Source organism: Nomia melanderi, chromosome 8 (genome assembly GCF_051020985.1).
Source record: "Nomia melanderi isolate GNS246 chromosome 8, iyNomMela1, whole genome shotgun sequence".
NCBI lineage: Eukaryota > Metazoa > Arthropoda > Insecta > Hymenoptera > Halictidae > Nomia > Nomia melanderi.
This window is the reverse complement of record NC_135006.1, coordinates 2,202,283-2,216,606: the sequence shown is the minus strand read 5'-3', so window position 1 is coordinate 2,216,606 and position 14,324 is coordinate 2,202,283. Positions and strand designations below refer to the sequence as shown.

General features: G+C 32.8%; 1 protein-coding gene across 2 annotated transcripts; it reads right to left on the bottom strand.

The window, feature by feature from the left end:
- Nucleotides 1-3,126: 3,126 nt before the first annotated feature.
- Nucleotides 3,127-14,128, bottom strand: LOC143174839 (aminopeptidase N-like). Of its 2 annotated transcripts, none has more exons than XM_076370284.1 (10): nucleotides 14,080-14,128; nucleotides 11,341-11,499; nucleotides 10,078-10,730; nucleotides 9,245-9,326; nucleotides 7,484-8,147; nucleotides 6,007-6,188; nucleotides 4,932-5,099; nucleotides 3,875-4,021; nucleotides 3,716-3,791; nucleotides 3,127-3,361 (listed from the first exon to the last, which is right to left on the bottom strand). In XM_076370284.1, the coding sequence occupies exons 2-10, from the start codon at nucleotides 11,493-11,495 to the stop codon at nucleotides 3,179-3,181; spliced, it is 2,310 nt and encodes a 769-aa protein (XP_076226399.1). In that variant the 5' UTR covers nucleotides 11,496-11,499; nucleotides 14,080-14,128; the 3' UTR covers nucleotides 3,127-3,178. The 2 variants fall into 2 exon arrangements, with proteins under 2 accessions (XP_076226399.1, XP_076226398.1); XM_076370283.1 differs by lacking the exon at nucleotides 14,080-14,128 and adding an exon at nucleotides 11,905-12,588 and having other exon boundaries at nucleotides 3,132-3,361.
- Nucleotides 14,129-14,324: the final 196 nt, after the last annotated feature.

The window sequence follows — 14,324 nt, the reverse complement described above, 5'->3', positions numbered from 1 at the left end:
AAGTCAAAAACAGCGATCTGAAAAAATCACTCCTAATATGGAACACAGGTGATTTGTAAGCAAAAGATTCATTTTTATTACGAGAAATGAATATTTATGGAAATAAAAAGGATAAATAAACGAATTTTCCACCTTTTTCGACTTGTGCTGTGTTAATTTTTTTCTTGTTTTTTTATACGTTGCATATATAGGGATCGTTACTTTCTTAATTAACACTATGCATTGGATATATTTTTTTCCATTACTATTAACAACTGATTATTGATACTATAGATTAAATTATCAATCTTTTTATGAATCGTGTTCTCTTGACCGCCATGTTCTAACATAATTTATGGAAAGGTTATATTTTATACAAAAGTACCTTCTACATTATCACGCATAGAAAAATATCTCTATTCGGTAAACATTTCATTCCGATCAATTTAGGTTTGAAGAAAGAAACATCATTGTTTTATTATATTTAATGTAAGATTGAAATCTCGAATTTTCGTTATTTTGAGACTTGTAATTTTCTGAGAAATATAATGAATTTCCGTCGTCCGCCCGGATACAAGTGTTAAGCTTGTGTTTTATAGATAACGGTTTACAAAAACCGATTATATCATTCTTAGAATTGAAGAATTCACTTTCAGATAATGTAGGAAAATTTTAAACCGAATTTCAGATGTCCGAATGTTATTTATTATTTATAAATATAAATTGTATATCGATTTTCTATTATCAATCTTTAACCTTTGAAGTAAACGTAAACACGGAACGGATGTCAGAATTTGTTCTTTTTCTAATAAATCATTAACGATGAAGTAGTTGTATCTATCATAGTTGTGGAATAAATCATAAGGGATTAGTATCACATAAAATTATCCTGAAAGAAGGAAGCATGTCGCCAAACGCTTCGATTCTAAGTCTTTCTTTTTCCTTCACTCGCGTTTTCCTTTTCTACATCCATCCATCATGCTAAAATCTTCGGTTCTTGGAATGGATTTGATTCTACCTCCTCATAATTGCAACCTTCCGGTCCCGTTGAGCGTTGGAATTCTCCAATGTTCACTTTATTATGTATAAAGTGAATCAATGATTTATTGATATACGTTTATACCGGTTGAGAGATTGAAACGTACGGCAATCGTCATCTCGTCATTTACCGTACGCGTATGCGACTACCAGTGGACATTTTGCCTTACCCTCTTGCCCCTTTTTACTAACGTAAACTTTTATTATTGTCGTTTTAATAATAGATTATAATTTAACAAAGTATCCGGAAATATCTTTGCCATATATAATGAATGAATAAAGTGGGCGCAACGACAATAACGGATTCGTCTTTTAATGATAGGGAAGCAATTGATAAAACGTAATCCTTGCTTCGAAATCGTTATTTAGAAATCAATTAGTCATACACTGTTTGTCACATGGTGCTATCGATTATAATTTTTCCTTGAAACACAATTCTTTACAGCTTGTAGATCGATTTTCTGGAATTTGCACCGATTTCACTTTTTTTCGCAGCTTTGAAAGTCAACTTCAATATTACAATTTCTCTTAACCTGTTAACTGAGGGATTTAGTTTGAAAAATCTCTGGCCTTGCGAAATTGAAGTGTGTACTTTCCAAACCCAGGACGAATGCGCCTATGGTATATTTGAATGAGAAACCAATTGCGAAACAAAAAAGAGTTACATGTTTATCTGAAAAAATAAAGAATTTATATTCAAAAGTATAAGTCACATTATCATGCATTTAATTTTGTACAACTTTAATTTTTTTGAACTATTATGCATTTGCATTCTTTCTATTTTTGCAGCCCATTAAAATTTTTACCGAACGTGAACATGTTAACAATTAAACGGCTAGCTCTTTTAAAGTAAAAGTTTGAAGTGTACTACCGGAAAAATTTGCTGCACTTTAAAGGTTTCACTCTTCCTGGGAAAATTAGTACAACTCTCATAAAAGACAATACTTTTTAACGTGAATAATATAATTCAAACATAAATATACCAAAATACGTATTAATGTATCGGTAATCAATTGCTGCCAATCGCTGACGGTTAAGTGTTAAGAACATGAACCACATGGACCATAAATAAAATTTATTTCAAAATTTCATTTGACAATTTTTCAAATTTCAAATGTTCGGCGAAATTGTAGCGATGTAACGATTCGACGACAATTTACCATTACTCAAACTATGAATAAAATATTTTTACTACCTTGTATATTTCAATTGAACATCATTCATTATGTAACTAATTGTTCAGTGGAAATCTCTGTTTGCGATGCACTATAGGAGCCTTTAGAATTTATTGCAAATGTTTGCGTAGCATACTTTAGTTCTGCCAGTTTATCTATTATCTTGTCATTAAGTCATGAAAATGTATAATTTCTAAAATATTTCGAAATCCACTTCGAAACATCGTAATTGTATAAACGGATTTGGAACAGACTCTATTTTTTCTATAAAAAATCATTGATTTCTCAGTAGTCTCGAAAATGCTGAATTGTATAATACACAGAATTGTAAGAAGAGCACTTATCTCTACGCTTAAATTCATTAAATTCTTTATCGTTGTAATCAATGATCTTATCAATAATCATTCAGCTTATCGCTGACAAAAAGTTGGAAATATTGATTAATGGTAGTAATATTATCACTTTTTACAATGATATTAACATTTTTCAGTAACTTTTTGAATATATTCGATTGTATCAGCTTTCATTCGCATTGGTTTCCTTAGCTTTTAATAAAGAAATATTATGTTTGATGAAATTTCATGATTGTATTGGAAATGTCGTCAGAATGCTCAGGTATTCGTAATTCTTATAAAGTAATATCACATTTCTGTTATTTTTTTTACAATGTTCTACAATAAAATTGACTTTTCGGACAAAGTAAGCTAAATTTTAACGTATTTATGTAAAAGTAAGCTCGTCAATCAATTCATTTTTATACCAGAGGATACTTACAATAATTTTGTCAATTGTTTAATTTGTTATTTTAGATCTAACTTTGATACATCTTTTAATTTGAAACGTCTTTTACATTATGTATATATTGACGTTTCACATTAATCTGTGAAATTAAGTAAGGAATTTATAAATACTACACGCTGGAATGAAGTTTCATGCAGTTTATTTCATATTTATTCACTGAAACTGTTCACGAAGAAAATAAAATTTCAGTTAATCGTAATTTCTTTCTTTTCAAATACAGTATACATATACTGATTCAGCCGATCAGCAATTACAGATGAATACTTTTGAACCCATTTCACGTTTGCTGAAGAGACGGCAATCGCTTGTTTCGCAGTGGCCAAGATTTCATTGAGTTCCTTAAGATTTTCATCGACAAGCAACCGTAACTGAAAAATGAAGATTAAGAATACATTTGGTGAAATTGTCGTTGTGCTTAGCTCGCTTCAATTTTGATGATTTTCAAATATGTTATTGATATTTACATGACATAGTTTATGTAATTATTTCTCAGAAATAGATGTGTACCATTTTAATAATTATAGAAGACATAGGTTATTTATTATATAGAATTCAACGTGGATTATTTCAATTCATTTGGCGGTTCTGCTATTAATAAGGATGGATTATCCGATAGACGTAATGATAGAAAAATGACAATAAGTTTTTCAGAAGAATATGATGAACTATGATAAATCGTTACGATTGATTAGACACGTCGTGAGAGCTATTGTTAGTAATACCTGTTCTGCTTGTTCCTTCGAAGTAATCGCGTTCCCGACCGCTGTAATCACTTTTCCTAGAAAACTGTGACTCCTCCTGAAAAAATCGAAAATCGTACTCAGAAGCAGTCTCGAACCAATGACATTGCAATTACAAATGATCGGTCGGATATTACGTACAGGCTAATAATTTTTTGTAAATTAAGTCGCAGGTATTCCAATACACGGTTGACATTTTGCACGTCTCCTTCCAAAACAGCGTTGATTATGGTGATTCTGTATTGACTACGGACCCTCGGTTCTTCTGATAACGTCATCGCAAGATATCTGTAGAAGAGTTTCCAATTTTTAGTACTGATAGGTATATAATGGAACCGGTTTGTTATTGCTGATATATATTTTTTCTTGTTTCTTTTGTTATACATATATATATATCAGCAATTTGCATTATATTAAAAAGAAACAAGAAAAAAAAAATAATGATAGGATTTATGGGGATTTGTTGTAATTCATTTTTTAAGTTTTTCAATCAATACAGCGATGCCAAGTATTTAACACATTGTTGACCGATGATTTTACGCAGTAGCTATTCCATGTCACCGGTTATTATTCCGTAATTAAATATGAAAGTGAAACAATCTAAATAAACTCCGATATACTTTATTTATACATAATAAATCGAACTGAAACTTTGAACATATCTTTTATGTAACTTTGAATATTTTGCTTTTACAATATTCTATATTGCCCTGCGTTTCGAAAATTTAAATAGCTAAGTAGTATCACGATTGTACCATTTGAAGGTAACATTTCAATGACTCCCAAAAATATTCTTGAATAAATAAATAGAGCATCATATTAGCCCTTCGCGGACGGATGTCGACATTTCGGTGAGATGAAAAGTTTAGATTTGGTAGACTAAGTCGTGGACAAATGATCTAGTTAGTCGAACAGCAAGAAATTAGCACGTAGTTTTCTCTTTTTCTATTAATTAAGTAATTGGTATACAATGTAGCTTCATATGTTGAAGGTTTTGCTTGTTTCGAAGAATCCTCGTGCGCAAAGGATTAAGCTGTAATTGAATGAACTAACGTCGACGTGAACCTCAAAGTGAGAAACCAAGAGCACTTCGGACCGCAAAAGGTTAAAATCGTTAATGTTACAATGAAACTGGTACCACAAGAAGTTTTAACCATATTCTTATATTTTGAAGAATCCACTGATATCGGAAGCTTACTTGTCGATTAAATGTGTATTTCTGGTACAGCCAAGAGCTTGCAGTAGCAGCTCCTGTTCGGTATGAAGATCGGTCAGCATCCATTTTCCTAACATCCTGTACCAATCTCTGTCGGTGCCGCTACGTATTCCCTCGCAGTAGACGAAACTTTTGGCATCTTGCAATATTCTGCACATTGTATCAATAGAATTGATAAAACGAAGTTTCGTATAATCCTGTGCACTTCAGAGGCGTCGCTCAGTCGCCAAGTGATTAGACACAGGAAAATTGTAAAGTTTTATATTTTATATTTACATTTTGTACGATGCATCGATATGCGAAATTTTGAAATGAAATGTCGAATATTTTCAGTGAAAAACTTCTGGAGCGCATAGGGTTAAACAAGTATTATTTAATTAATACATACTGTTAGCTGGATGATCATGAATTAATAAATTATGCCCAAAGAAAAAATATTTTAGATCGGAATGAATTTCAGTTAGAACAAGATTTACAGGATGCAGACAGTCGACATAAACAATCACAATTTTATCGATATAAACAAATGCTGTAATATTTTAATACTTTCAAAGAGAAACCATTTAATATAAATGATATGAAATAATTAGCCTTATTAAGATTTTAACGCACTTATACTGGGAACATTTGTTAAAAATAAATATGTTGTCACATTGTCAATCTTGGCATTATGTATTCCTCTTTCTTATAAAACCATAGTGACTCTTTTAGTGCATATCAGCGAAACAAATGTCTAAATACGTTGACCTCACTTTTTTACGTTTTGACGTTTAAGATATACTCATGGAATTCTTCTGTCTCGACAATTGTTGACCTTATACACTTCGTTCTTTCTTTGTTTTATTTATAAAATAATGCATCTTTTTAGAATAAATTTTTACTTCATATATTTCCTTTCAAAATATTAAATTTCATCGATATAATACACATCAACCGAAATAAAACGCATCGACTAATCGATAAAGTGTTGTCTTAAGAAATTAAACATACAATATATACTATTACAACATGTAACCATTTATTTTTATTAAAATAATAGAGAATGCTTGACACGTACCGTTCGTTGAATGTCCACTTTTCATACAGACTTTGAGACATCCTCAAGCAGTGAGGGTTGCGCACGAGACAAGCAGTCGATAAAATAAGCTCACGGTGTAACTTCACTACCACATCGTCATTTGTGGATTCATCGAAACTTAATCGTTTGTAAATTGGGCCCAGTAAACCTTCTACGTGATTCTGCAATAAAGTTGTGTATATACAGTAGCGTTCAAAAGTTCTCAGTCAGATCGTTTTTAGAGCTTTTCTTACGGAATAAAGACTTTAAGGACTTTCTGTTATTATGACATCTAAAGGACATATCGCATGAGAGGATACTGTAAAAAAATCAACACCAGCTATTCTTTATACATATTCGTTTGGGAATAAATGATAAATAATAATAATAAACTTTCGAACTCGCCAATTTAGTTGTTCTTTAAACGTTCAACTATGAACACGAAATAGTATGGTTTCTGTTGTGGTATTCATCCATGTAAATATATCCTTATTTATTATATTAACACATTGCGTACTGGTAACGAGAAATCTCGTTTTTATATAAAGACACTTAGCTGTGCAACTTCGCTAATTACCACAGCATTGAAAAAAATATAAAATTTCATTCGAATTGATTATCTATTTAAAATATATTACATAACAATATGATATCTGAGTTTCTTTATGGATAGTGATATAAGTTGACCTCAGTGAAAATTGCCATCCGCAGGATTCAGTTTTCTGAAAAATAGCCGGTACGCAGTGTGTTAACCGTAGAATTGAATTTCAGAAATCTCTGATTATTCCAGCAAAAGAATAAGATAATGAAGTGTATATTTTGCATGCGTCTATAACATATTCGAACGAAAAGTTCAAACAGAACGAAGAAGAATTGCATGTGTATCGGAAAAAATAAAGAATTTATCGTTCAGAGAATTAGTTTCATTTTGATTTTAAGACGACGCGTATACTCGTCGAGCAGAGTTAACTGATTAATACGTTGACCGTCACGAGAATCTTGAATTTGTGTAATATTTCATTAATCTTCCATAACGAAGGCAAATGGAATTAATTATTAATAAGTTGATATCGTCGAAGAGACATTCCAAAAACGATCTGGCCTGGAACTTTTGAATGTCACTGCAAGTTAAAAATATATGTGAATACAGTGAATTGGATAATCCCTCAACGGGACCGAAAGGTTGCAGTTATAAAGGAGTAGAATCGAATCGATCCCAAAAAACGAAAATTTTAGCATGACGGACGTAGATAATTTTAGACAATTTTTACATAAACGAAAGATTTATTATTTCGTTGTAGCCAATCCAGTCCTAATGGAGTTCATTTTAAATATTAAAAATTAAGAGTCAACGAAACGCTGTAATAATAAAACCTTCAAAAATTTCAAAAGTGTAGTTAATCGATTTGTCCAATGAGCAGCTCATATATTTGTTACGATCAGTGTAAATCTTTAGACGACGAAATTCGCTGCTTACCTGAAAAGCTCGCTGCGCGTCCGGTACGTTACTTAACATTTTATTCAAGAACTTAAAGTTGTTGACAGCAGCGAGCCAAGGTTCGTAGTCAAATTCCTGGACCAAGTAGTTCGAAAGATCGAATGCAATCGAATAATCGATGTATCCACCTTTGGCCAAATTGAAAACGTCATCTACCAGAGATGCTCTGTTTACTTTGTGTATTCCTCTAAAATCTTTCGAGTTCAAATAATCAATGAGCAGTTGCCAATTCTTCTCGTCATAGTTCACTCGATAATATCCAGTTTGTTGAACGTTGAAGATAACCCAGTCCTCTGAGGCGAACGGTCCGATAGTCAAACTTTTGTCTTCCGGTTTGAGCCAACTCTTTGCGGTCGTATGAGAAAAATCAGCAAGCGACGATCTGCTAGCGAAATTTAATGGCACCCACCATTTATCCGTTTCGCGATCGCACTGATCGAGATTCTCGCAAAATCGTTTTTGAGATACGGAAATAGTCTGCCGTTTGTAATCTCGCGTCACTGTTACTAAAGGGAAAGCTGGTTGGTTTGTCCATGTCTCCATCATGGTTTTTATTGAAATGTTGGTTTGCAGTTGACTAGATATATTCATAGAAGACTGTAGGTGTTCGTACAAGTCGAACGGAGTAGCTGCTTCGTATGATCTGAATTGCAATAAGATAGTATCAAATAGAACATCGATTATCTGAGTTAACTCTTTGGCTACATTTGACATATCAGAATGTCATGCATTTGTTTGGGCATAGTCGCACATGACTAAACTGAGCCGAGATTTAACTAGTTCACTCTGGTTTATTTCAAAGTAATGCGTATTTGTTGCAACAGAACAAATAATTTCAGTATTTTACTGAACCTTGTTTGGGATACACAACCCCATAATGGCAGAAATAGAGAATATATATTATCAAAGTAATAGCGACAGTTTTAATGAAAGTAGTGATCTTGAACAATCCGATGAAGAATTTTTAATGATCCTTTAAGCCATAAAGGGGAGTTTCAAAATGAAGATAATGAAGAATATATCAAACTAGAAAGTAATAACGATAGTGAAATTATTCCAAGACGTAAAAGACGTACAAGATGCTTATCAAGCAGTGGTAGTGAATCTTCTCGTGAAAAATTAGATGAAAATTATTAATAATTTGTTATTTATTATAACCACAGTTTATTTGTTTTAAGAGTATTTTGTAATACTCTTATGTAACTGCCTGAAGTTATTCCAATATTATGTAGGAGTATACATAATGAATAATACGAAATAAATTAATTCGTGTATAAAATATATCGCTTTTACTTGCTCACAAAATTAAATGTGCTCCAAGTGCAAACAAATTTTCAAATAAATGTGTACCCGAAGGGTTAATGGGATGTAGAAAAATATTTATATTAGGGTAATGGAATAGTCGTTTTCATTATTGTAATATGTGTATCATTCGAGAATGAAGATGCAAATACTCTGTTAACGTTTACCATGTATTTGAAAAGAATATGAAATATGAAAATATCTTCAATTTTGAATTTATGAAGTTTTACGCTGCAATTTATCGCATTGTTGAGGCTTTGCAATTATTTGAAAAATATAAATCGTTAATGTTGGTCATTTTTATTCTATGTACTATTATATTATGTTTTGTTTATTTACAATCGACGATTCTGTTTGTTTTATTGGCAGCTTGATTTATGTAAGTATTTTTGCACTGTAAACTTTTAATTCACGAATGAAATTATTACGAAAACTTACAGATCCTTCAAATAACTTCGTAGACCAGTCTGAAACGCTGACTCCCCAGTTACATGTGCGAGCATTCGAATCACTGATGCTCCTACAACAAGTATACATTTGTTTTACAATAAAAATATAATTCCGAAAATTACGGGAGAGGATTAAAATGAACACTATTGAAAAGAATAAAGTTCGTTACGCCACAATTATGAATATTTTTCAAATTTCTCTTGCACAGTATTATTCCATGGACTAAACAATGATTTATGACTTAGTTTTTAGGATAAATTGAAAAATGTCCGAAAAGTCAATGCGTTTCGGTATTGCTTAAGCATATTTAAACATTTTTAATGTTATTAAAATTTACATCATTTTGTTCAGGAAGATTTACAGAATAATACTATGTAAGAAAAGTTTGCAACATTTTCCTAATTAAGGAACGACAAACGTTCAAACCTGAAAAATTGATCTTTTCAAAAACTATGGTCGACGAAGAAGAATTGATTAGATATTCGAATTCAGCATAATACTATTAATATCACCCATTAACCACTTGCGCTGCAAATGAATTCAAAGATTTGGCAATGTCTCGCGCGATGATTTTCGTTTTTACCTATTCTACGCTGATATGTACACCAATTTTGTTTGTTAATCATTCTGTACAGAGTGATACATTTCGAAACAATCTAATAGGCGTAATGCAACAAGATTGTCAATGTGTGATAGATATAACTGAGAATTTTGCAACAGAAACGTCTCGACGTGCGTGGCACGTCTTTCCAGCGCAACTGGTTAAACCTTCTGTGACGGAGGAAAAGATAAATATTGTAGTTCAGTGTAATCAAGCGTACCTTTTTTGTACGAAACAAAATCTAATACGGCCATGATACTTTTAGGGCTTTCCACATTACGACCGTTCATAACTCTGGTGTGATTCGCGGAGTCCATAGCCAGCGTTGGTTGCAGCATGTCGACGACAAATTTGTCCATCATCGTCCAAGTGGGCTGCACAATGGACAGAGCGTAGTATTGAAAATACGAGGCGAAGCCTTCCTTGAGCCAGGCTACGTTCCAAAATGACGGAGTGACGAGGTTCCCGAACCAAGTGTGAGCATACTCATGGGCCATCGTGGTTAATCCATTGTACATGTACCGTGTCGGTGTGACAGCATTCTCGTGCAAAACCACAGACTCTCTGTACGTGATCATGCCCCAATTTTCCATCGCGTTAAAATTGAAATCGGGTACAGCGATCTGGTCCATTTTCGGGACTGGATTCTCGATGGCCAACCAGTCCCTTAGGAAAGAGTATATCGAAACACCTTGATTCAACGCGATGGACCCGCGTCTGTGCATCGATTGTCGCGTCCACATCTTAAAATTCAGCGTCGAGGACGCTGTTGTTTCCGGAACGAAATCGTGGACTGCCCAGCCAACTAAATAAGTGGACATTCGCGGTGTCGGTGAGAATGTGGTTACATAGTAGTTTGTGTAATTTCTGTAACTGAATATTAATTTGTTTGTCTACAACGGAATGTTAATACAATATTAACAAAGCCAACAAAGTAAGTGAATATCCATGGTGTTGGTGAGAATGTGGTTAGATAGTAGTTTGTGTCATTCCCATAACTGAATATTAATTTGTTTGTCTATAGCCGAATGTTAATAGAATATTATCCCTTTACGCTCGAAAGATGACTCTGAGTCACCACTAGATTTGATATAGCGAAACTGTAGTCTTATGTATAACCTTATGCTTTATATAACGCATCGATATATGGAATATTGAAATAACTTTTTATTTACTAGTTCCAAAGAATGTCGTTTATATCTCATTGAGAAATGTTACACATTCCTAGTGACAAACTTTCGAATGTAACATTTGTGGTATTGGTGAGAATATGGTTAGATAGTAGTTTGTGACATTCTTGTAACTGAATATTAATTTGTTTGTCTAGAGCAGAACATTAACACGTTGAATGCCATGGGCATTCTAAGAATGATAATAACCAACGCCTCACTTAACATATTAAATAAGAACACGACAATAACAGTGATGAAAGTAACAAAAGAACTTTTTAAATATTTTTCAAATTACTGTGAAAAAGACTTACGAATATTTGACTGTAGTCGCGACGGGAGTGTTACTCGTTACCATTTGATTTTTAACGTGGCCAATGTGAAGGGTGAACGTTGCCTTCATCTTCGGCTCGTCCAAGCATGGAAACGCTCGACGCGCGTACACAGGCGAAAATTGTGTAATTCCCATCCATCTATAAATTCATTATTTTCGTAGAATCGATTGTTCACCATTTAGGTAAAAAATGTTTCAAATTCTAGTTAGAAATAAATATTTTGTTATTTATGAAGATGTCGACAACAGATCATCGCGATAAAGCCTACCGTACTTGAAGTGTATAATTCTAGATAAGAACACGTGTCAGCGAATAAATAAATGTTCGACATTAAAAAAAACTTTATTTCCCGGGGTATTCATACGTATGCTACATGAAACCGTACAGAGTACGATAAAAATGATTTCTAATAAGCAGTGGCTATTTCTTTCTACCCAAATTATTCGAGAATTTCCACTTTTATGCTGTCGGTCGGTAAACTTTAATTATTTACTATCCAAATAACGAAAGCTCAGTTAAAGAAAGTTCTATACTAATCGTTACCTTATTTCCCCATCCTTAACATAAGAACTTCTATAAAACCCAAACACGTCATCGCGTACTTCACCGGCGAACTGAAGTTCTAACACGTATATACCGGGTGACAATTTCGTCGGTAACTTCAGGATGAAAAATTGCCTCCTGTTGTCGTAAAGCTGATTATCGATAGAAACAGCAGTTAAATTTGTCCCTCCATCAGTTTGTAAATAAAGTTTCGATTTTTCTTCCCATATAATTAAACCGTCGTTATGAACCACAATGGCGTCAGTCGAACAATTTACTCTTAACGTTATATTCACCCGCCCTTGGTAGTCGAAGTCATTTAAACCCAGTCGCGTGTACAGCCAGAGGTCGTAAGAAATTGGCACGATTCCTTCGAGCAGTCTGTATGAATCATGATCGACGTCATTTTGGGGTTCCCTGAGAATCGTCGAGCCTTCAAGCTGTTCAATACTGAGAATTACCGAGAGGAATGCGAGTAAACACAGTTTACGCACCATGATACCACTAATTAACGTAATTTCAACACTTTACGTGCTTTCACGTATTTTGGGATTTGAATCACACTTGCAAGGAAGTATCAATGTTCGTTAGCGTTTTATAACTCTCGGCATAAATCACAGATGTAACAACGATACTAATTATTTTTATCGTTTGCCTTTCCGTTATCGCCGATAGTCGGCGTTTCGAGATAAATATTATACGAACGTTGGCGTTCTTGGCGACTGTTTATCTTCAGTTCATTACCTTCTGATAGAATTAAGGTATAGAATTATACGCTTAACACATTGCGTACCGGCCAATTTTCAGAAAACTGAATTGTACGGATGGCAATTTTCACTGAGGTCAGCTTATATCACTATACATAGAAAAACTCAGATGTCATATTGTTATGTAAAATATTTTAACTCTTTGAACTTTGTAGGCTCCAATATTGCACCAGTTCTAATACTAAATATTTTAATAAATTTTAAGAAAACTACCTTAAGATTATTAAATCTTTCAAACATACAAAGTTTGTACCGAGAAGGGAATTAAAGGTCTAAGAAATGTTATAAAATTGTTAATTTTCAGTAGGACTACTACCAAAATTGGTAGGAGTTACTGACATATCACAAAACTGTGTGAAGTACTAAGGGTTAAATAGATAATCAATTCGAATTAAATTTTATATTTCTTTCGCAATGCGTTAAAAGACTGTTTCAATAAACGACAAATGAGTACCCATCTTAAAGTGACCAATGAAATCTATTGATCTGGATATTATAAAATTTGATCGGGATTAGTTAGTACGAACTGCAACGAGGCATATAATCAAATGAAAAGAATCGTCGAATTCGTTTCTATACGATAAATATATTCTACCTAAATGATTAGTAAAATAATAGAATAATGAAAATTTATGTTAAAATCTAGGTGATTGAGTTAGATGAAACAGATCATGTGAAAAGAGGAAAATAACTCGATGAATCAAAATCGTGTAACAAAAGTTCAGTGTACTTGTAAAAGAATGAAACTGTTAATATAAATGATTAAATTTTATGAAGTTGGAACACCATGATTTGTATTTGTTTACGAATAAATTTTTTAGAATTGTCCATATCGTAGCTATCTTCAATATATACTTTAATTCCGAATATGGTTATCATTGGTGTAAATAAAATCGATTGATAGTAGTTTACTTTCAGCTTAATTCTTCCTTTTATACTGCAATCGTTGATCCTCTAAGATTAAGGTATACATCAATTGAGTTCCCATTTAATTCAACTAGAACTTTGATCGAGTACTTGTCAATATATGAGCTGATCATTGGCCAAATCGATCAACTCCATTTTTCGAATTTTTAATATTAAGTAAGTAAATAATAACCTTGTACAATACATCGATATGTGGATACTGAAAGAAAACAGTGTCGCTCCTCAATTTATGTAAAATTTCAAAGTCAATTTGAAAAAATGTCGTTAGTATACTCATTAGAAAATGAGTATTTCCAATTTAAAAAAAACTCCAGAAGTGTAAAGGGTTAAAAACATCGAGGTGTAGAATCCCTTAAAATTTGTTCAGCACAACGAGGAAAAGTCTTGTTATTACAGTATCATAATTTACCTATGTGCTAAGGAAGGAATTCCAAATCAATCTAACATCAGGCCAATATAATATCACTATTTAGGTACGTACCTTGAAATTCAGCGCAGATCGTAACGACGTAGCACATATAAGTCAGTAGGCTTACAATAACAATTTTTCTAACTGGTTTCACAGAAGCGATTAATATATTATAAAAATGATGTTATCGTTGCGAAGGGAAATAATGCTTGTAATAGCTCCAGATAATTGAAAAAAATGTTCACGCGTTTATTGTGTATACGAGGAGCAAAACTATTTCAGCTTTATTGTATTAATTGATAGATTAGTGCTGTCAA